The sequence below is a fragment of the Syngnathus typhle genome, linkage group LG4 (assembly GCF_033458585.1).
Source record: "Syngnathus typhle isolate RoL2023-S1 ecotype Sweden linkage group LG4, RoL_Styp_1.0, whole genome shotgun sequence".
Classification (NCBI taxonomy): Eukaryota; Metazoa; Chordata; class Actinopteri; order Syngnathiformes; family Syngnathidae; genus Syngnathus; species Syngnathus typhle.
In genome coordinates, this window is record NC_083741.1 from 5,116,066 (window position 1) to 5,139,707 (window position 23,642).

At 46.8% G+C, this 23,642-nt stretch overlaps 1 protein-coding gene across 5 annotated transcripts in view; it reads right to left on the reverse strand.

Moving 5' to 3' along the window:
• nadsyn1 (NAD synthetase 1) overlaps positions 1-23,642 on the reverse strand; it is a 164,586-nt gene that overhangs the window by 93,226 nt on the left and 47,718 nt on the right. For 3 of the 5 annotated variants that reach the window (XM_061277341.1, XM_061277343.1, XM_061277339.1), the window contains 2 exons: positions 10,760-10,813; positions 1,617-1,706 (listed from right to left, as the gene is read on the reverse strand). In XM_061277341.1, coding sequence (XP_061133325.1) covers positions 1,617-1,706; positions 10,760-10,813 — 144 coding nt within the window. Of the gene's footprint in view, positions 1-1,616; positions 1,707-5,603; positions 5,684-10,759; positions 10,814-22,491; positions 22,573-23,642 lie in introns of those variants that run through there. The other 2 variants (XM_061277344.1, XM_061277340.1) reach the window with 2 other exon arrangements.

Sequence of the window (23,642 nt, forward strand, 5' to 3'; positions counted from 1 at the left end):
CAGTTGAGAGACGTTCGTAATATCAGTGCTCTCATCAATTGCAATGGAAAATGCCAGAAATGACTCCCCTTTGCGTTTCAGTTGGCTGTCCAAGTCTGCCGATAGTTCCGAAATTCTGTCTGCCACGGTATTTCTCGTCAAGCTAATATTGGCAAAAACCTGTCGCTTCTCAGGACACACAATTTCGGCAGCCTTCAGCATACAGTTTTTGACGAAATCCCCATCACAGTATGGCTTTGACGCTAATGCTATTTGGCTAGCAATTATGTAGCTGGCTTTCACCGCAGCATCACTGACCTCTCGGCTCCGGGTGAAAACAGATTGCTGTTTCCTCAGACCCACCCGCATTTCATTTACCTTCTGTTTTCTCAGTTCTCCGTGCAAGCTGTTGTATTTTTCTCCATGCTGAGTTTCATAGTGGTGCCGAATATTGTATTCCTTAAGCACCGAAACTTGCTGCATGCACACCAGGCACACGGGTTTCCCATTCACCTCCGTGAACATATAGGAAGAGGTTCATTTTTCTTGAAAAATCCGACACTGTCTCCACTTTTCTCTTTTTTGACAAAGACATTTCACTGAAGAGGGTGCCAGGGTCAACAGAAAAAGCGGGTAAAGCGATAGAACTGACTAAAACACAGCGCCCCTAGCGGACAATATAGGAACTGCAAATGTTCAAGAAAATTACGTTTATTCTTTTTTGATAATGCAGATTTATCCCGCAGGCCAGAATGAACCCACTGGCGGGCCGGTGCCGTACGTTTGACACCCCAGCTCTAGTGCATTCTTATTACTTGCCGCAACAAGCAAATCATCTACCCAAACAGATACGATCACATACCGTTTCCTTGGAGTAAACACAATGGTCAGCCATGATTTGTAGGAAATCATTTTGGGTTAACAAAAAAAAAAATAATAATCATGAAATCCTTGTTCCAATACCTGATCGTTTTAGCCCATACAATGACTTCCAGTTTATACACCAGCTTTTCATTTGTCAAAGAATTGACTGTATACATCTCAGGCTGTTGGATGTAAATCTTCCAGTCAACTGGCGGATTTAAGTGTTACATCTAATTGGTGCAGTATCAAGTTTTCCGCTTTCTGGATGAGCACTCTGATGCTTGTCAAGTTCGCAATAGAAGAAAATGTCTCCTAATAATATATACCCATCGTATGACACCATCCTTTCACAATGTATCTAGCTTTGTATGTTTCAGGATTCCTCTTCAGAGCATAAACCCTTCTATCCCCCACTACATACTGCATACACCTCAGTCGGTTGGATGTAAATCTCACAGTCAGTTAGTGGATTTAAGTAGGCTGTCATTAGATCTAATTAGTGCAGTATCAAATTTTCTTGCACCGCTTTCTCCATGAGCACTCTGATGCTTGTCAAGTTAGCACGAAGAGAAAATGTCTCCTCATAATCTAAACGTATCTTTTGACAGCATCCCTTCACAACGTATTTGGCCTTGTATATGTCAAGTAAATGTGCAACGTTTGACTGACTGTGGTTGTGAAAAATATTTAGGCATGGCTTTCTTAGATTACAATAAAGTGCAAACATTAAAAAGTTACATCACTTCAGCCTTAATAGCTTTTTGTTTACCAACCGAAACTTTGTCCAGGGTGAGAACCAACGCATCTCTCTGTAGATGCCATGGTTGGCCATCAGCATCTTTGGTCGAATCAGTAGGATTTGTCTAACAAGATAGAGAATAAATCAGTTAGTTGATGAGATTAGGTTCATGTACTGTCACAAATCGTCCCCGGTTGTTTTATTATGTGTATATGTAACCATGGTTTCTGTTCGCGTTGCCCCTTCCCTCCTGTGTTACCTCACAATCAATGTAATCACAGTCACCTGGCTCTTGTTACCTGTCATGTATTTAAGTCCTGTCTGCCCCTCACTCCCCTGTCGGATTTTTCTCGTCTCTCTGTTCGCGTTGCCCCTCCCTTCCTGTGTTACCTCACAATCAATGTAATCACAGTCACCTGGCTCTTGTTACCTGTCATGTATTTAAGTCCTGTCTGCCCCTCACTCCCCTGTCGGATTTTTCTCGTCTCTCTGTTCGCGTTGCCCCTCCCCTCCTGTGTTACCTCACAATCAATGTAATCACAGTCACCTGGCTCTTGTTACCTGTCATGTATTTAAGTCCTGTCTGCCCCTCACTCCCCTGTCGGATTTTTCTCGTCTCTCGCCTGTAGTCTCGTCGGTTTGTCTTTCGGTTTGGTTAGTTTCTCTCCAAGTTGGTCTGTCGGTTACCCCTGTCACTCTGTCTCCGTTAAGTTATGTTAGTTTGCCGGTTCTGTTGGTTTGTTCCCTTCATACTCCCTTCCAACTACCTTTTCCCTCAATAAACCCTGGTCCAAGCTGCATTTGGTCGCCCAGCTCCATTTCCGATCCGTGACTTAACAATCCGACCATCTCAGCGACCAGCGCCTGCACCGCCTTCCACCATCAGCTCCTGTAGCGCAAGTAGTTCCTGAGTCAACAGTCGTGTATTTTTTTTTCTTTTAAATGACAAGACGAAGATCTTGATGGATTTAATGATTTGGAGTGACACGGATGGTTGGATAAAGTTTTGTTTATATTATTGTTCTTTCATATATAGTTTATATATTGTTATATGGGCCTGTGGAATAATTTGAACTGCAACTGACGACGAGTCCGACGTCACACCGCGCCGCTGTATAGATTAAGGACGAAGAATTCGATCGATGGATTTAATGATTTGGAGTGATACAGATGGTTTGATAAAATTGTTGTTTATATTATAGTTATTTGATATATCGTTATATGGGCCTGTGGAATAATTTGAACTGCAACTAATGACGAGTCCGACGTCAGCGGCGTGCCGCACACCCGCCGTTGTTTACAGAAAGGACGAAGAATCCGATCAATGGATTCAATGATTTGGAGTGACACAGATGGTTTGATAAACATTGTTTATGTCAGGGGTCCCCAAACTTTTTCCTGTGAGGGCCACATAACTTTTCCCTTCTCTGATGGGGGGCAGTTTGTAACAGAAAAAGTGTGACGATCGTAGGGGAGTTTAATTTTTTTTGTTTTCCAGAAAGCCACACATAACCAAATAACGGTTATTTAATAACCCTTTCCAGGTTCTTTACAGAAAAAAAGTCAGGAAACAAATAACACTATTAATGAAATAAATAATAACTAAATAACCCTCTCTGAGTTCTTCACAGAAAAAACAGGAAATAAATAATAACTAAATAACTCTCTCTGGGTTCTTCATAGAAAAAAAAGCCATGGAACATTAACTTTCTGTTGTGCCATGCACAATCTTAACAGATAAAAGTTCAGCTAAGTTGTCAGAGCAGAATCTCTCTGACACACATGAGCAGTCTCTTAAAGTTCTTGTGTTCCTTCCTTATAATCCTTTTGTAGGTTCCAGTTGGCTTGTAGACACCGCTGTCTTTTTTGTTAAAGTTTGCTAGTGCGTCATAGTCTGGAGTAAAATTTGTTGCGGCAATTCTTAGGCGAGATCCGAGGTGTTGGTCCGTTTACCTCGATCTGTGACGGGTTGATGTTGACGTTCATGTGGCTGAACGTCACGTCGCGTACGTGGAGCCAAATTGGCCACTCTCTTTTAAACGCTCGGCACTGTGTCCACCTTGCTTTTCCCTGGGCGACTCATTTTAATGGAAGGATTCCAGGGGAAGGTTTGTGGGTGGCTTTAGCGCAAAACTGCATCTGAAAGCTCAGCGCGCGAATTACAAGAATGCTCTCGTCACAGCCTACGCTCTAAATTCGGGACTGATGCAAATAGAGCGCGAGTGCGCCATGTCCGTACTACTGAGTACGTACACGCACTTGTGAGTGTGCACCGAGCTTTCTGACACAGCTTCCGGTTGCAGGCAAAATGACCCAAAAAAAAGTTTAATAATACAATTTGTTCAGGGTTGGCGGGCCGGATTAAACGGTCCCGTGGGCCGTATCCGGCCCGCGGGCCGTAGTTTGGTGACCACTGGTTTATGTTAGTTATTTGAATAACTGTTAATGTAACGTCAGGCCCGTTCTCAGCTCCTTGTTTGTGTTAATTAGGGGTGTAACGATACATCGATACACATCGATTAATCGATATAATGCTCTACGATTTATTGGCATCGATGCTAAAGGTAAACATCGATTTATATCGCCGTGTTTGACCTCGGACATTAGACGCGACTTTATTTTGAAATCCAGTTCATTGTTGCTTGCTTCCTCTTTCCGGGAGCAGGGAGCAGTGCGCGGCGTTGCTGCACGTGAAAGGGGAGTCGACAACTAGCACGCGGCTCCTGGGCTGGTGCTATGGCTAGTGTCCAAAAAGACGAGGAAATTTGCTCCCCTTTAGGCTTCAAGTCATTCGTTTGGAAGCACTTTGGATTCCAAAGAAAAGATGGCTCAACGGACAAGACACGTGCAGTTTGTAAATCCTGCCATGCGGTGATCAAATATTCAGGGAGCACAAATCTCGCCGCACATTTAAAGAAAAAAAACGACATCAAAGTTCAGTGTTAAAGTAAGCAATTTGTATACTACAATACTCTTGTAATTTCCTAAATAAAGAGTTTGCAGTACCTTGTTGATTTTGCGTATGAATTGTTGTAAATCAGGATATTGTTCTATATTTTTTATTAAAAAAAAAAAAAAACGATCGTAGAGCACTATATCGCGATATATCGTGAATGAATCGCAGCAGGCTTTAAGATATCGGCAAATATCGTATCGTAGTTCTTTATATCGATATTATATCGTATCGTGACAAAACCCGCGATTTACACCCCTAGTGTTAATATCACGTTAGCATACCGTTTCGTTTAGCCCGTTTTTGCTGGTTCGGTGGTTTGGTGTTGGATTTTATTAAATAAATTTCCCCCAAAATGCGACTTGAACTCCGGTGTGACTTGTATATGTTTTTTTTCCCCTTTATTGTGCATTTTATGGCTGATGCGACTTGTACTCCGGAGCGACTTTTAGTCCGAAAAATACGGTAAGCTTATCAGTGTGAACATTAAAAATGTTGTCTTTGTAGTGTACTCAATTAAATATGGGTTGAGAAGGATTTTCAAATCGTTGTATTTTGTTTTTATTTACATTTTACACAGTTTCCCAACTTCAACTGAATCCGGTTTGTAGATCTGTTTAACCCGCTAGCAGACAAACACCAAGGAAGAAAACATTTATTTCATGTAGCCAGTAGGTGGGCCTACCACTTGTGAAAAATAAGTTTGTAGCTGTTTTCAGGCCTGGACTGTTATCAAATGTGAGAAATTTTGACAAGATAGGATTCTTGTAGGTAATGTTACAGCAGCTTTTAACTCTTTACTTCCCAGCGAGGAGAAAACTCATCATCAAAAGTAAGGACCTTATATGCGACGAATATTCTCATCAACTTTTTATTTTATGAAAGGGTAGACGAGACTCTCGGGCAATTCTCCACTTATCGTCAAGCCTACATTAAAGTGATTAACTGTGACCACTTGATGGCAGAGATCCTCTTGCTGGCTCATAAAGAGGTGATATTGTTAGGGTGGTGCTCACTCTAACTTATTTTGCAAGAACCACTCGGAGACAAGTTAGTCGTTTTGGGCACCTGCAGGTGGAGAGTTCACTCGTCGCTGTTGTCACAGCGATGGTCGAATGAAGTCTAACTCTCGCTTCCCACAAGACCATCTTTATTAAGAGAAAAAGGGTGGGGGTGACAGTAGACTGAATAAACAAGTTAAAGCTCTTGACATCTAGGAAAACAGAGCAGGGGATGTTTTACGACATTGTTTAGGATGGGACAGACTTAAGTGGTTTATTAACGGTTACATACCAACGTAAGCATAAAACTAATCTACCTAAGTTATTTATTACCGGTTATATACATTCCAACATAATCATAGATCAAGATAGTTTGGAAAACCCTGACAGATATGCCAGCCCAAATGGAAGAACAATGGAGAGTAGTTATGGAGTTAGTGTCAAAGTCATGGTTGTGCAGGAAATACGTCTTCCGCAAAAACCTCATTTTGTCCTTATTTTGTTGGCGATTGCTGATTTAAGTGAGACCAACCTGCATTCAAATATGATAACTACAGAACAGTGTTGGGTAGAGTCATACTTTTTCATACAGAAGAGTAACCCTTCATTTAGTACCACTTAAGTATAGTCAGCGGCATACAATATTCTGTCAGCCTTGAAAGATGAGTGAAGCTGCTCAAAATCAGCTGGGATCTCAAGGGTTGTCATTTTGAATAATGCTTGGCATTGTAAGGGTTGAAGTCAAAATTTTAAAGTAAATTCAAAATGTCCCCCTTCTTGGTAGTTTTAGCATATGGCTCTGAGAAACTACCGTTTTTTTCCGTGTATAGTGCGCAAAATTTAACTAATTTATTGTCCCAATGATCGTCACACACGCAGGGAGGCAATGGGTCCCATTTTTAGTCTTTGGTATGGTCTTAACTAGGCTGGATGTAATCTTTTTTGTTGGCGTTGATTTCTCCGACTGTGCATGCGCTAGCAAACTCGATAGTGAAGAAATGTTTCGGATTTGTGTAGGGTACATTGTGACAGCAAACGAGCAGGTGATCTGGCAAGCGTCTGATACAAGAGCATTGTGTTTGTATGGAGCGTGTTTGAAGTGAACAAGCTACTGGGGAGCACTTTGCTGTTGGATTTGTTTTGCTTTGACCCCTTCAGGCTCCCCTTCTTATTTCCACTCCTATTCTTTTCAGCCCGTTTCTTTTCTCTGCTGTGCATTTTCTCCAGGCCATCTTCTGCCTCATCATTAATGGTGGAGTTTTCTTCTGAGCTACTGTACACGTCATTTTCTTCTTGGTTTAGTTTCGAATGGCAGCTTTCATAGACCTTTTCTTCTCTCATTCTTTTTCTTTTCCTGTTCAGACTTTTTATGTTTATCTTTATCTCAAAGTCAAAAGTCAAAGTCAAAGTCTGCTTTATTGTCAATTTCTTCACATGCCAAGACACACAAAGAGATCGATATGTTCCCACTATCCCACAGTGACAAGACATAGTACACAATATACTTACAAGTAAACAACACAAAAAATAAAAACAAGGCACGAACAATGAATAAAGAGTGATAAATAAATAATAAATAAACAAATAGCATAATAAATAAGAGGAGCAAAAATGGAGCAAGTGTGCATACAGCAGACAGTCAGAATATAAAGGGTTTTTTTTTAAGTCACAATGATCGTCACACACATCTGGGTGTGGTGAAATTTGTCCTCTGCATTTAACCCATCCCAATGTGATTTTGATCCATCCCCTGGGAGAGAAGGGAGCAGTGAGCAGCAGCGGTGCCGCGCTCTGGAATCATTTGGTGATCTAACCCCCCAACTCCAACCCTTAATGCTGAGTGCCAAGCAGGGAGGCAATGGGTCCCATTTTTATAGTCTTTGAATCCACAACCTTCCAGTCTCAGGGCGGACACTCTAACACTAGGCCACTGAGCGCAAAAGTACAGGACGCTATGCAGAAGGGGGGAGAGAGTTCAGGATCCTAACAGCCTGGAGTACAAAGCTATTGGTGAGTCTGGTGGTGCGGGAGCGCAGGCTCCTGTACCTCTTCCCAGAGGGCAGAAGAAAAAACAAAGAGTGAGCGGGTTGACTCACATCACTCACAATCGTGGTCGCCTTGCGGGTGAGATGGGAGGTGTAAATGTCCTTCAGGGAGGGGAGTGAAGCACCAATAATCTTACCAGCCGTGTTCACTATGCGCTGCAGGGCCTTCATGTTGTATTCAGTGCAGGTACCACCCCAACCAGCAATACAACTGGAGAGGACGCTCTCAATGGTGCCACGGTAGAATGTAGTTGTGACGGCCGGAGGAGCACTTGCTCGCCTGAGTTTCCGCAGGAAATACAGGCGGCGCTGAGCTTTCTTCGGCAGTGATGTGGTGTTGGTGGACCAGGAGAGATCCTCACTGATGTGCACCCCCAGGAATCTGGTGCTGCTCACTCTCTCCACCACAGCACCGTCAATGGTCAGTGGAAGGTGTTGGGTGTGACCCTTCCGGAAGTCAACAACAATCTCCTTGGTCTTGTTGACGTTTAGCAGGAGGTTGTTGTCCCTGCACCACGTGGCCAGAAGGTCGACCTCCGACGTGTACTGAGTCTCGTCGCCCCCGGTGATGAGACCCACCAGAGTCGTGTCGTCGGCATATTTCAGCACGCGGTTGCTACTGTACGTTGCAGTGAAGTCATGCGTCAGCAGGGTGAAGAGCAGCAGACTGACCACGCAGCCTTGGGGGGCCCCCGTGCTCAGCGTGATGCTGGCGGAGATTTTGTCGCCAACACGTACCACCTGAGGCCTCTGACAGAGGAAATCCAGTAGCCAGTTGCAGAGGTAGGTATTGAGGCCCATCTTGTAGAGTTTGCAGATGAGTCGTTGCGGCACAATGATGTTGAAGGCAGAACTGAAGTCCACAAACAGCAATCTCACGTACGAGTCCCTTCTCTCCAGGTGGGTGAGGGCCGAGTGGAGGGCAGAGCAGATGGCATCCTCAGAGGACCGTTTGGCTCGGTACGCAAACTGGAAGAGGTCTATGGTGGGGGGGCGGTAGTCATTGAAGCAGGACGGAGCAGGTTTCTTCGGCACAGGTACGATGGTGGCAGCCTTGAAACACGAAAGGACGATGGCCTGCTGCAGGGAAATGTTAAAGATGTCCGTGAAGACACCCATCAGCTCCCCAGCGCAGTCCTTCAGCGCTCGACCTGGGATGTTGTCAGGGCCCGCCGCCTTACAGGTGTTGACAGCGGCAACCGCCCTCCTCACGCTATCGGCAGAGAGGCACAGGGGCTGCTCGTGTGGAGGGGGAGGGGTCTTCAGCGGGCAAGCGCTGTTCTGAGCGTCAAAGCGAGCAAAGAATGTGTTGCAACGGATGTTGCCCTCACAGCTCTGCGGCGCGGGCTTGTAGTCCGTGATAGTCTGAATGCCCTGCCATAGGCTCCGTGCGTCCCTGCTGTCCTTGAAGTGGGCGGTCATTTTGAAAGAGAATGCCCTTTTCGCTTCCGTGATGCCCCGGGACAGGTTGGCCCTCGCTGTCCTCAAGCCAGCCTCATCCCCAGCTCTGAAGGCTTTGTCCCTGGCCCTCAGCAGCCTGAGGACAGCCCCTGTCAGCCTTGGCTTCCAGTTAGTCCGAGTGACGATGAATTTTGAGTGGGTCACATCATCAATGCACTTCGTGATGTAAGAGGAAACAGAGTCAGTATACTCCTCTATGTCCGTCCGATTGTTGGAAGTGGCCGCCTGCTTAAACATTTCCCAGTCAGTAGTGCCAAAGGAGTCTCGAAGCGCATCAGAGGCACCCTCAGGCCACACTCTTACCCGCTTGCGAACCGCCCTGGATGCTTTCACCATTTGTCTGTATGCGGGCAAAAGCATAACAGTGATATGGTCAGAAAGTCCAAGATGGGGGAGGGGGGCGGCTTTGAAAGCTCCTTTATGTGTAGAGTAGACTAGGTCCAGGAAGCTGTTATCTTCTGCCAGTGGCACAATTTACCCCAGGCCCTTTGGCACAAATTACCCCAGACCCACCATTTTGAAAGAAATGCATCCCCCCTGCTGTTTTGAGCAAGCATCATGCTAATTGTATGGACTCATGCTGTAGCTTACAAAAGCACTAAAACATAGTTGAACTGTTTTCAAAGTTGTTTATAATTGTTCAAACACAGCAATAAAAAAAACATTAAGCATAGATATTTTACTTTTGAGGGCAAAAAAATGTTTTTTGAACTTAAACTTAGCCAAGAGTCAAGTTTATTTGTAGAGTGAAATGGATGCCCCTTCAAAAATAGGTGGTCACATGACCAACTTCTATGGTTTTCTGGAAAACAGGGGTGGAACTACTTGCCCCTTGGCACAAATTACCCCACTCTCCCCTAGGCTAGAATCCATCCCATCGCTTGATTGACATACAGGTAAGCCTGACGGGAGGAAATCACAGTGAACCGCACATGCGCAATAGACAGTGACCCCCTCACCGCTGCAAGTTGGTTTGGCTGCACATACACAAACCTGGCGCTAAAGCTAACAAGCCAATCAACACACGCTTTTTTTCTTTTAAATAAAGTTTATGACCATCAAAAATGTGTGGGGTTGCTGGACCAAGTAAGAAGCCAAACCGTATCACTTTCATATGAAATGGAAGTTGGACTTTTTTTTTGTTTTACCTCATTGACTGGGTTGACAGTCCCTTTAGCACAGCACGACAGTGGACGCATAACGCATACCCTAGTCAACCCCAGTTTGATGCAGAAGTTTCTATTCTATGCGCCTTTTAATCCGATGCGCCCTATATATGAAACTCCATGAAGGTGCGCCTTACAATCCAGTGCACCTTATAGTGCAGAAAATACTGTACAAGCTCTGAGATCTTAATCATTTGAATTAGGTGTGTTGCAGCAGGGAGACATGGAAAACAGGCAGGACAGCGGCCCTCCAGGACCAAGTTTGGATACCCCTGATCTAATTTATCCGCCCTTCGGAAAAACTTGAGGGGACTGTACACATGCAACTCCAGGCAATAATAATTATTATACCAATTGCAATACCTCATTAAATGGATAAACAGCAATACATACACCTTGAGCTTTTTTGACAATACATTATTTGTTTTTAATCCATTTAAATCTGCCTGACTCCGCCATGCTTTCACTGTTTTTGAATGTATTATCTCATAGAAAAACACTATCTGTAAATAAATATCCATACATTTAACATGACGAGTTTTTAAGGTTACCTGTTGAGAAAAATCACCCGGCAGTTGTAGCGTACATTGCGATGCATGATGGGCCTAAGGGAGAAGAACACCCAGAACCACACAAAATAAACAGGACTGCAATTTACACATAGAAGAAACTTACTGTCTTTCATTTAAAGTCTCCGCCAGTATTTTTCTTTATAAGGGGGAGGTATCTGTTTAAACAGTCAATATGACTTCACAGATAAACATCCTAAATAAGAAGAGGGTCATTTGGGCCGCTTGTAACCGAGATCTTGTTCTTTCAGTCACGATCCATAGCTCGTGACCATAGGTGAGGGTAGAGGCGTAGATTGACCGGTAAATTGAGAGCTTCGCCTTCCAGCTCATCTCTCTCTTAACCACGATGGATCAGTACAGAGTCCGCTTCACAGCCGATCCGCCTGTCAATCTCATGCCACATCCTGCCCTCACTCGTGAACAAGACCCCAAGATACTTGAACTCTTCTCCTTGGAGCAGGATCTCATCCCCGATCTGGAGAGGGCATTCCGAGCTTTTCCGACTGAGGACCATGGTCTCAGATTTGGAGGCGCTGACTTTCATCCCGACCACTTCACACCTGGCAGTGACGCGCTCCAGTGAAAGCTGGAGATCACGGCTTTAAGAAGCCACCACATCGTCTACTAAAAGCAGAAATGCAATGCTAAGGTGACCAAACCGGACTCCTTCAACGCTTCTGCTGCACCGAGATCAGGGATGTCCAAAGTCCGGCCCGCGGGCCAAATCTGGCCCCCGGTCAGATTTCATACAGCCCGCAGCTTCGGTCTTATAATGTATTATTTATGGCCCGCCTGCACTGTTAAACTGAATTAAAAAAATAATGAAACTTTAAACTATAATTCCAATTTTTAACAAAAGGTGGAAGCACCACTTTAATAATGTCAGTTTGCATCCGTGCCGCGCACCCCTCTCCGCTCATTTCTGTCATGGCGACTGCAAAGAAAACGAGGAAAGTTGACATTGAGGGCCATCACTCTCAAGAGCGATGAGAATTACAATACTTCTTCATTGAAAATCAAGCCAATTGTGTTTGTCTAATTTGTAAAGAGACAGTTGCTTGCTTAAGGATTACAACCTAAAGAGACATTATCAGACTAAACATGCTCACACATACGACAAACTAACAGGGATTGACCGTGCTGGTAAAGTGAAGCAGCTCCAAGCGGAACTGGCATTACAACAGCAATTCTGAGTGAAAACTAAATATTACTAAAGCAAGCTACAAAGTGGCCATGTTAATACTGTTGATTTTATGAACTTGTAGACATGACACTAACTATTACTTTCTGAAAGATATTGTAAAATTTACTTGTTTTAAGTTTTAATAATAACAGACAACTTTGCATTACTTATAACTCCTGCTTAAAATGTTCTTGAGGCAAAAATTTTTTTTCATAGTTTGGGTGGGGGGGGCGATTTATACTCAGGAGCGACTTATATGTTTTTTTCCACAAATTTTTACTTGATCATCAACATATCACTTACAAGTATAGTTGACCACTTCACATGTTATTTTTACTATAGTTGATCACTTCACATGCTTTGATACCTTTATCTTGAACATATTCAAAGCATGTAAAATAGAGAGAAAAAAATCAAATTAACACTTTAAAGCGCCATATCCTCTGGATATGTCCTCTGTCACCAGGATGACATAAAGGACGAGAAAGATCGATGGATTTAATGATTTGGAGTGACACAAATGATTTGATAATATTTTGTTTATGTGATAGTTATTTAATATAGTTTATATATCGTTGTATGGGCCTGTGGAATAATTTGAACTGCGGCGCGGCACACGGCATTGTTGACAAAGGACAATCGATAAAAGATGAGAAATTTGATCGATGGATTTAATGATTTGGAGTGACACAAATGGTTTGATAATATTGTTGTTTATGTGATAGTTATTTAAAATATAGTTTAAATATCGTTGTATGGGCCTCGAACGAATTCGACTTACTGCCGGAAATATTTCCCGCCGTGAGTCGTCACCTTATCGTGGTGGAGGGGTTTGCGTGCCCCTATGATCCTAAGAGCCATGTTGTCTGGGGCTTCATGCCCCTGGTAAGGTCACCCATGGCAAACGGGTCCTAGGTGAGGGGCCAGACAATGCACGGCTCAATAAGCCCCTTATGATAAAAAAGATATATGGACACAGATTTCCCTCGTCCGGACGCGGGTCACCGGGGCCCCCCTCGGAGCCAGGCCTACAGGCGGGGCTCGAAGGCAAGCATCTGGTGGCCGGGCCTTTGCCCAAGGAAATGTGGGTCCCCCTTCCCATGGGCTCACCACCTGTGGGAGGGGCCAAAGGGGTCGGGTGCAGTACAAGCTGGGCGGCGGCCAAAGGCAGGGACCTTGGCGGTCTGATCCCCGGCTGCAGAAGCTGGCTCTTGGGAAATAGAATGTCACCTCTCTGGCTGCAAAGGAGCCCGAGCTGGTGTGCGAGGCAGAAAAGTTCCGACTAAATATAGTCGGACTTGCCTCCACGCACAGTTTGGGTTCTGGTTCAAGCCCTCTCGAGAGGGGCTGGACTCTCTTCCACTCTGGAGTTCCCCACGGTGAGAGGCGTCGAGCAGGTCTGGGTATACTTATTGCCCCCCGGCTGGGCGCCTGCACATTGGGGTTCACCCCGGTGAACGAAAGGGTAGCCTCCCTCCGCCTTCGGGTGGGGGGGACGGGTCCTGACTGTTGTTTGTGTCTATGCACCAAACGGCAGCTCAGAGTACCCACCCTTCTTGGAGTCTCTGGAGGACGTGCTGGAGAGCGCTCCTTCTGGGGAGTCCATCGTTCTACTGGGTGACTTCAATGCTCACGTGGGCAATGACAGTGAGACCTGGAAGGGCGTGATTGGGAGGAACGGCCCCCCCGATCTGAACCCGAGCGGTGTTCTATTGTTGGACTTCTGTGCTCGACACGGATTTTCTATAATGAACACCATGTTCAAACATAAGGGTGTCCATGTGTGCACTTGGCACCAGGACACCCTATGCCGCAGTTCGATGATCGACTTTGTAGTCGTGTCATCGGATTTGCTCCCACCTCCGGCAGAGCTTTTCCTACGTCCCAGGGGAGACGGGGGACATTGAGTCCGAGTGGACCTTGTTCCGCGCCTCCATTGTTGAGGCGGCCGACCGGAGCTGTGGCCTGTTGGTGCCTGTCGTGGCGGCAATCCCCGCACCCGCTGGTGGACACCGGCGGTAAGGGATGCCGTCAAGCTGAAGAAGGAGTCCTATCGGGCCGTTTTGGCCTGCGGGACTCCGGAGGCAGCTGACAGGTACCGGATGGCCAAGCGGAACGCGGCTTCGGCGGTTGCTGAGGCAAAAACCCGTACGTGGGAGGAGTTTGGCGAGGCCATGGAGAATGACTTCCGGACGGCTTCGAGGAAATTCTGGTCCACCATCCGGCGTCTCAGGAGGGGGAAGCAGTGCAACGTCAACACTGTTTACAGTGGAGATGGCGTGCTGCTGACCTTGACTCGGGACGTCGTGCGTCGGTGGGGAGAATACTTCGAAGACCTCCTCAATTCCACCGACACGCACATTGTGGAAGCGGGGCCTGGGGACTCTGAGGCGGACTCTCCAATCTCTGGGGTCGAAGTCACTGAGGTAGTTAAAAAACTCCTCGGTGGCAGGGCCCCGGGGGTGGATGAGATCCGCCCGGATTTCTTAAGGGCTATGGATTTGTGGGGCTGTCGTGGCTGACACAACGCTACAACATCACGTGGACATTGGGGACAGTGCCTCTGGATTGGCAGACTGGGGTGGTGGTTCCTCTCTTTAAGAAGGGGGACCGAAGGGTGTGTTCCAATACAGGGGAATTACACTCCTCAGCCTCCCTGGTAAGGTCTATTCAGGGGTGCTGGAGAGGAGGGTCCGTCAGGAGGTCGAACCTCGGATTCAGGAAGAACAGTGTGGCTTTCGTCCTGGCCGTGGAACAGTGGACCAGCTCTTCACCCTCAGCAGGATCCTCGAGGGTGCATGGGAGTTCGCCCAACCAGTCCACATGTGTTTTGAGGACTTGGAGAAGGTGTTCGACCGTGTCCCTCGGGAGGTTCTGTGGGGTGTGCTTCGGGAGTACGGGGTACCGAGCCAACTGATAAGGGCAGTTCGGTCCTTGTATCACCGATGCCAGAGTTTGGTCCGCATTTCCGGCAGTAAGTCAGATTCGTTCCCAGTGAGGGTTGGACCCGCCAAGGCTGCCCTTTGTCACCGATTCTGTTCATAATTTTTATGGACAGAATTTCTAGGTGCAGCCGAGGCGTTGAGGGTGTCCGGTTTGGGGACCTCAGCATCGCGTCTCTGCTTTTTGCAGACGACGTGGTGCTGTTGGCTTCTTCAGGCCGTGATATCCAGCTCTCACTGGAGCGGTTCGCAGCCGAGTGTGAAGCGGTCGAGATGAGGGTCAACACCTCCAAATCCGAGTCCATGGTCCTCAATCGGGAAAGGGTGGAATGCCATCTCCGGATCGGGGATGAGATCCTGCCCCAAGTGGAGGAGTTTAAGTATCTTGGGGTCTTGTTCACGAGTGAGGGGAGGATGGAGCGCGAGATCGACAGGCGGATCGGTGCAGCGTCGGCAGTAATGCGGACTCTGTACCGGTCCGTCGTGGTAAAGAGAGAGCTGAGCCAAAAGGCAAAGCTCTCAATTTACCGGTCGATTTACGCTTCTACCCTCTACGTCTCCACAGGACGGCTGCGTGTGGACCAAGGCGGAAGTAATCTGGGGAGAGGACGCTGGTGCTGATTGTTCGTCGCTTCTCCACCAGAATTAGTTTAGTTTTAGTGTTTTTATTTATTTTTTAGCCATTATTAAAGTTTAGTTTTTAGCTTCTAGTTTTAGTGTGCAGTGCGCCTGGACCGCGGCGAACGGCGGCAAACCTCCACAGAGCCGGCTGCCTACTACGGCGCGCCCACCCCACACAAGGCATCCTGGCTAGCCTAGCCAATGGCTAACACTCAAGTTCAGTGTTCTCCAACCGGCACTATGTTAACTTACTCCATCCCCCGCTTGCTGGAGCTGAGTAATCACACCATTCCAGGGTGTGTCTCAGTCATCAAACAACTCGGACTTCTCCGCAGACCACGTTACATCCACAGAAGCACCCGTCGTAACTTTGTTTTCTCCCAACCCGTCCATAACACTGTACCATTCATCTGCTCCACCTCCGCCCGACACCCCGTCGCATGTACAACACGTCATCAGATACCTGGCGCACTTGGATCTTATTGTAGCAACCATGCAGGGCTGCAGTACTCCAGGTGGCCGTGGAAACATGGTGGGGATTTCACTCATACACGGAGCGGACTCCGACACAAGACGGACACCGGGTTGCCGGGAAAACACGGAGTGTTAATTTCTCCAGCTCGGAACGGACACCAACACGGAGTGGATTTCACTCCAACACAGAGTGGACTGCACTGCATGTGGCAAAGAAAACGTGGAGTGGATTTCTCTCTACTTCGCCCCCTACCTAAACACAGCCCCACAGCCACAATCAAAATGGATCTCCTCAACATCCAAGCACTCACCCGTAAATCATCATTTATTCACGACCTCATCCTGGACAAAGGGCTAGACATAATGTGCCTGACTGAGACCTGGCAACCACCGGATGTCTATCAATCCCTCAATGAAGCCTGTCCCTCTGGTTATAGATACACAACTAAACCTTGCAGCACTGGCCGTGGCGGTGGTCTGACTGTACTCCACCGTCTTGATCTAGAGCTGTCCCCCATCCCTCTACTCCTCACTCGAATCCCTTGCATTCAAATGTAAACCTCCATAACCTATCACAGTTAGCTACTCACTACCCTCTGTACCTCCACTTCCTCTAATCTAATCATATTGCGTGATGTTAACATCCATGTCGACACCCCCTCCCGCCCCCCTCCCTCTGACCTGTTGCAACTATTGGATTGTTTACACCTCACCCAACATGTAAATGTCCCCACACATGACAAAGGGCATACACTTGACCTTGTCATTGCCTCATCGGCTATAAGCAACCTGCAAGTTCACGAGGTCGGTGTGTCTGACCACAAACTTATTCAAATTGAACTTCCTTTCCCACGCCCCCACTCCAAACCCAAGCGGCAAATCTCATTTAGAAATTTCAAAAACATCAACCAAGACACTATAGCACAGGACCTCCAGTTTCTCTCCTCCTCCTTTGCAACCTTTACATCAGTCAGCAAGGCAGTAGACCATTACAATAACTCTTTGGCCAAACTTCTAAGTATCCACGCCCCCCAAAAAGCAAAACAGTCACTTTTTCACGCTCAGCCCCCTGGTACACCAGTGAGCTGCGTCTGATGAAGTCAACTGGGCGCATCCTGGAGCGTCGTCTTAAAGCCTCAGGACTGACCGTGCACAAACTGGCCTACAAAGAACACCAGAAAGCCTACTCAAAAGCCCTTGGGACTGCACGTGCCCAGTTCTATTCCAATATCATAAACAATACCCCTGGAAATTCAAAACAACTCTTTTCAACCATCAACCACTTTCTCAAACCCCATCCCACCACTCCAACAGAATCCTCAGAGGTAGTGTCAAATAACTTTATGACCTTTTTTACCGCTAAGGTTGACAACATCCGCACCCAGCTCCTCTCCTCTTCTGGCCCCACCACTTCACCTCCTCCCCCCTTCCTTCCACCCGGGACAGTCCAGCCTCTCCGCTGCTTCTCCCCTATCTTGCAGTCGGAGGTAGAGGACATCATCAAAAAGATGAAACCCTCCACATGTGCCCTGGACCCTTTCCCCACAGCCCTCATTAAACAACAAACCTTAGCCATTAGTCCCCTAATAACCAATGTCATCAACCTCTCACTCCAGTTTGGCTCTGTACCCCCTGCACTGAAGACTGCCATTATTACCCCCCTGCTCAAAAAACCCTCACTTGACCCGGACAAGCTTGCCAACTACAGACCAATATCTAACCTCCCGTTCCTCTCCAAGGTTCTGGAATAAGTGGTAGCTGCCCAACTTCTTACCCGCAATAACATCGCTGAGAAATTTCAATCCGGGTTTCGCTCTGGCCACAGCACTGAAACAGCACTTGTTAGGGTCACCAACGACCTTCTCATGGCTGCCGATGCAGGCTCCCCATCACTTCTCATCCTGTTGGATCTGTCCGCTGCATTTGACACTGTCCACCACAATATCCTCCTTAACCAACTTCACTCCACTGGATTCTCTGGCACTGCTCTAACCTGGCTTCAGTCGTACCTCTCGAACCGGACCGAGTACGTTTCCCTGGGGGGGAAAAAATCCGACACTCACACTGTCACCTCCGGTGTCCCCCAGGGATCTGTACTCGGTCCTACCCTCTTCACTCTCTACATACTACCCCTCGGCAATATAATCAGGAAGTTTGGCATCTCATATCATTGTTATGCGGACGACACCCAGCTATACCTCAAACTTGACCCCCCGCCCTCCATAACCCAGCCTTCTCCATCTCCCTCATCCATCCTCTCCCTGTGTCTGGAGGAGATAAAGGCGTGGATGAATCTCAGCTTCCTGCAAGTTAACAGTGACAAAACCCAAGCCATGTTAATTGGCACTCCCCATCAGACCCATACCTGCCCAATAACAAGCATCTTATTCGCCGGTCTCACTATTCCCCTCTCAGCCACTGTCACCAACCTGGGTGTGAAACTGGACCCTCAACTCAACCTTGAGTCACACATAAAACATCTGCAAAACCTCCTTCTTCTACCTCAGAAATATTTCCAAACTCCGCCCCACACTTACCCTGACGGATGCTGAGAAACTTGTCCATGCCTTTGTCTCCTCAAGGCTAGACTATTGTAACGCACTCCTCATCAGGATCCCTAGCAAGAGCCTCCAGAGACTTCAGTCCATTCAAAACAGCGCTGCTAGGATCCTGATGAGGGTGCGGAAAAGCAATCACATCACACCCATCCTCCGTTCTCTGCACTGGCTCCCCATCAAATTCCGAATTGATTATAAGATCGCCCTCCTCACTCACCATTGTATCCTTGGACATGCTCCCTCATACCTCAAAGAACTCCTTGCCCCAAAACCTGCCACCCAAAGCCTCCGCTCATCCAATTCACACCTTCTCCACGTTCCGAAAACCAAGTTGCGCACCATGGGCGACCGGGCCTTCTGCCATACAGCCCCTACACTGTGGAACTCCCTCCCCAACCACCTAAGAGCACCCCAATCCACTGACTCTTTCAAAACTGGACTTAAAACTCACCTCTTTACCTTAGCATTTCCGTAATTTCTCTCATATCTTGGTTGTCGTCCAGTTGTTTTATACTTATGCTTGTTTTGTTTTCTTGTTTTTTATCTGCCATGTAGCACTTTGAGATTCCCCCGAATATAAAGTGTGTTATAAATATAATTTATTATTATTATTACCTATGGTCACGAGCTATGGGTCGTGACCGAAAGAACGAGATCCCGGATACAAGCGGCCGAAAGGAGTTTTCCCCGCAGGATGTCCGGGCTCTCCCTTAGAGATAGGGTGAGAAGTTCGGTCATCCGGGAGAGACTCGGAGTAAAGTCGCTACTTCTCCACGTTGAGAGGAGCCAGATGAGGTGGCTCGGGCATCTCATCAGGATGCCTCCTGTGGAGGTGTTCCGGGCATGTCCCACCGGTAGAAGACCCCGGGGACGACCCAGGACGCGCTGGAGAGACTATGTCTCTCAGCTGGCCTGGGAACGCCTTGGGATCCCCCGGGATGAGCTAGATGAAGTGACTGGGGAGAGGGAAGTCTGGGAGTCCCTCCTGAAGCTGCTGCCCCCGCGACCCGACCCCGGATAAGCGGAAGAAGATGGATGGATGGATGGATGGATGGATGGCGGAAATACTCCCAAAGTACTCCCAAAGCACTTCCCACGGAACTCCCCAAGGGACACGGTCAAACGCCTTCTCCAGGGCCACAAAACACATGTAGACTGGTTGAGCGAACGCCCATGCGCCCTTGAGGATCCTGCCGAGGGTATAGAGCTGGTCCACTGCTCCACATCCAGGACGAAAACCACACTGCTCCTTAATCTGAGATTCGACCATCACGACGGACACGCTCCAGCACGCCTGAATAGACCTTACCAGGAAGGCTGAGCAGTGTGATTCCTCTGTAGTTTAAAGTTAAAGTTAAAATTAAATTCCCAATGATCGTCACACACACATCTGGGTGTGGTGAAATTTGTCCTCTGCATTTAACCCATCTCCGTGTGATTTTAATCCATCCCCTGGGGGAGCAGTGAGCAGCAGCGATGCTGCGCTCGGGAATCATTTGGTGATCTAACCCCCCAATTCCAACCCTTAATGCTGAGTGCCAAGCAATGGGTCCCATTTTTATAGTCTTTGGTATGACCCGGCCGGGGTTTGAACCCACTTCCAGTCTCAGGGCGGACACTCTACCACTAGGCCACTGAGCACACAACCTCCGGTCCCTCTTCTTGGACCACCACACCAGTCTACGAATCCAGAGGCACTGTCCCCGATGTCCACGCAACGTGTTGCTATGCGCTGTGCTTTGTGATGCCCCTGTCCAAGTCGGTTTATTTTGTTATTTTGTTTCCATGTTGTTCTTATCTATTTAGTTTTCCCTGTCCATTAGTGCTTTGTTTGCCTTTTTCTATTTTTTTTAATTAAATCACTTTTTATTTAACTCCATCCGCGTTCTTGCTTCCCTGCACTTTGGGTCCTAGATCCTTGATAACTGATAGTGTAGAGAACATTTTGGTCCACCATCTGGCATGTCAGGAGCGTAAAGCAGTGCACTGTTAACACTGTGTATAGGTGCTATGGGGTGCTAGTGATGTCATGAGTTGGTGGGAAGAAGATCTCCTCAATTCCAATGACATGCCTGCCATTAAGGAATCAGAGCCTGGAGACTCTGAGGTGGACTTTCCTATCTCTGGGGTTTGAAGTCACTGAGGTGATTAAAAAGCTCCTTGGTGGCAGGGCCCTGGGGTTGGATGGGGTCCACTTATCCCTAAAGTATTGTGGGGCTGTCCTGGCTGACAGGCCTCTATAATATTGTATGGGCATTGTTGATAGTGCTTCTGGATTGGCAGACTAGGGTGGTGGTCCCCATTTTTAAAAAGGGGGACATGATGTTGTGTTCCAACTACAGAAAAATCACATTTCTCAGCCACCCCGGTAAGGTCTGTTCAGGGGTGCTGGAGAGGAGGGTCGGATCTCAGATTCAGGAGGAGCAGTGTGGTTTTCTTCCTGGCCATAAAACAGTTGTCCAGCTCTACACCCTCAACAGGGTCCTTGAGTGTGTATGTTTGGTCCACATAACTGGCAGTAAGTCGGATTCTTTTCCAGTGAGGGTTGGACTCCACCAAGGGTACCCTTTGATGGGGAGAATTCGATGGGGAGAAGTTCTAGGTGAAGCCGAGGCATTAAGGGTGTCTGGTTTGGTGACCTTAGCATCGCATCTCTCCACTTTACTGATATGTTCTTGTTGAATTTTCCAACCCGTGATTTACAACTTTCACTGGAGCTGTTTGCAAAAGGTTGTAAAGGGGTTGGAATGAAAATCAGCACCTCCAAATCTGAGACCATGGTCCTCAGCCGGAAAAGTGGGAAACGCTCTCTCCGGATCGGATGAGATGAGATCTTGCCTTAAGTAAAAGAGTTCAAGTATCTTGGGGTCTTCTTCACAAGTGAGGGCAAGAAGGAGGGCAAGAAGGAGCGTAAGATCGACAGGCGGATCGGTGCAGCATCTGCTGTCGTAGTGAAGGAGCTGAACCAAAAGGCAAATCTCTTGATTTACCGCTTGATTTCTTTTTCTTCCCTAACCTATGGTAACGAGGTGGAGGTCGTGACTGAAAAAACAAGATCCCTAATACAAGCGGCCAAAATGAGTATCGCCCGCAGGGGAGTCCAATCTCTAACTGAGAGAAAGCGTGAGAAGCTAAGTCATCCACAAGGAACTCTGACTCAAGCCTCTGCCTCGAAAGGAGCCAGACGAGGTGGCTCGGACTTCTGAATTGGATGCCTCCTGGACGCCTCCTTGGGTAGGTGTTCCAGGCATTCTCCACCAGAGGCAGGCCCAGAGGATGACCCAGGACACGCTGGCGTGACAATGCCTCTCGGCAAACTGAGCGCTGCATTGACGCAGTAACATAGTAGTAGGCCTTAAGACTTAGTATGTAGACAGCATGGGGATGAGATCAGTCAATGTTTATGTTGTTAACAAAATTCAAAATTTTTTCAAGGTACCGTGTTTTCCCATGCATAATGCGCAAAGTTTAACTAATTTATTGTCCTAAAATCTGGGGTGCGCATTATGCATGGGTACAACAATTTTTGAAGAAAATCTCCCTCGAAATGTTTTTCCATGCAAAATGCGCCCTCGTGCATAATACGCACCCTAAAAGTGGCATGTCGATGCTGGAAAAAAGCCTGTACCCATGTATAATACGCACCCAAATTTTAAATCTTACATAAGTCCGTATACGTAAAATTATTTCAGAAAAAATATCATCTTTGGGAAAAAACGGATGTTATTCTGCCGGTCAGTATCACTGCGCATGCACTAGCAAACTCGATAGCGAAGAAATGCTTCGGATTTATGTAGGGTACATTGTGACAGCAAACGAGCAGGTGATCGAGCAAGCGTCTGATATGAGAGCATTGTGTTCGTATGGAGCGTGTTTGAAGTGAACAGCAGAGAAGAAAGGAACAAGACAAAGTGTTGTGAAATAAAATATTACCTGTAACACGCATTTAGGTAGAGAACTGAACTCTCGCTCTTTATATAGCTGATGTGTCTTGCGCATCCGTTCTGCGCATTTGTAATGGCGGCCTCCGTATGATATCCAGTTTGCGATGGAGATTAAAAAACAAAAAATATTTGACAATAACACACCATCAAGGATTGCACCATCGCATCAAACGATCTGTCGTCAATTACCGTTTTTTTCCGGGTATAATGCGCAAAATTTAACTAATTTATTGTCCTAAAATCTGGGGTGCGCATTATACATGGGTACAAAAATTTTTAATTTTTTTTTTTTTTTAATTTTTTTTTTTAAAGAAAGTCATGGTACAACAAAACCAACAACAGGACTGACCGACAAAGACGTGGAACAAAAAGACAGGGTGACATTACCAAAGACAGGAACAGAAACCAAACAGACATCATGACAGTAACACATGCAATGATCCGACGGTGAGCGAGGGGCAGACAGGACTTAAATACAAAACACGTTACATTGATTGAGGTGACACAGGAAGAGAGGGGCGACGCGAACAGAAACTATGGCAACCTAGACACATAGCAAAACTGGGGACGAGACATGACAAATCTCCCTCGAAATAAAACTTGAAATCACCTTTCTTCTTGTTTGTTGTCAATCGCGCATCGCATTCAGCCATCCTGCCCAACACACTTACTCAGTAAAATTCATAAGTGACGACACATCGTTTGATGCGATGGTGCAATCCTTGATGGTGTGTTATTGTCAAATATTGTTTGTTTTTAAATCTTCATCGCGGACCGGACGTCATACGGAGGCAGTATAACTGCGCATGCGCACTATGGATCCCATGCGCAGAACGGATGCGCAAGACACGTCAGCTATATAAAGAGCGAGAGTTGTTTTCTTCCTATTAGTTTCAATTCACAGTTTAATTAGCAGTAGCAATCAGCAAATAACAAAATGCGTATTACAGGTAATATTTTATTTCACAACACTTTGCCTTGTTCCTTTCGTTTCTGCTGTTCACTTCAAACACGCTCCATACGACCGCAATGCTCTGGTATCAGACAAGGCTTGCTCGATCACCTGCTCATTTGCTGTCTGTCACAATGTACCCTACACAAATCCGAAATTTGTTGCGGCTCCGAGTCACGACGAGGGGC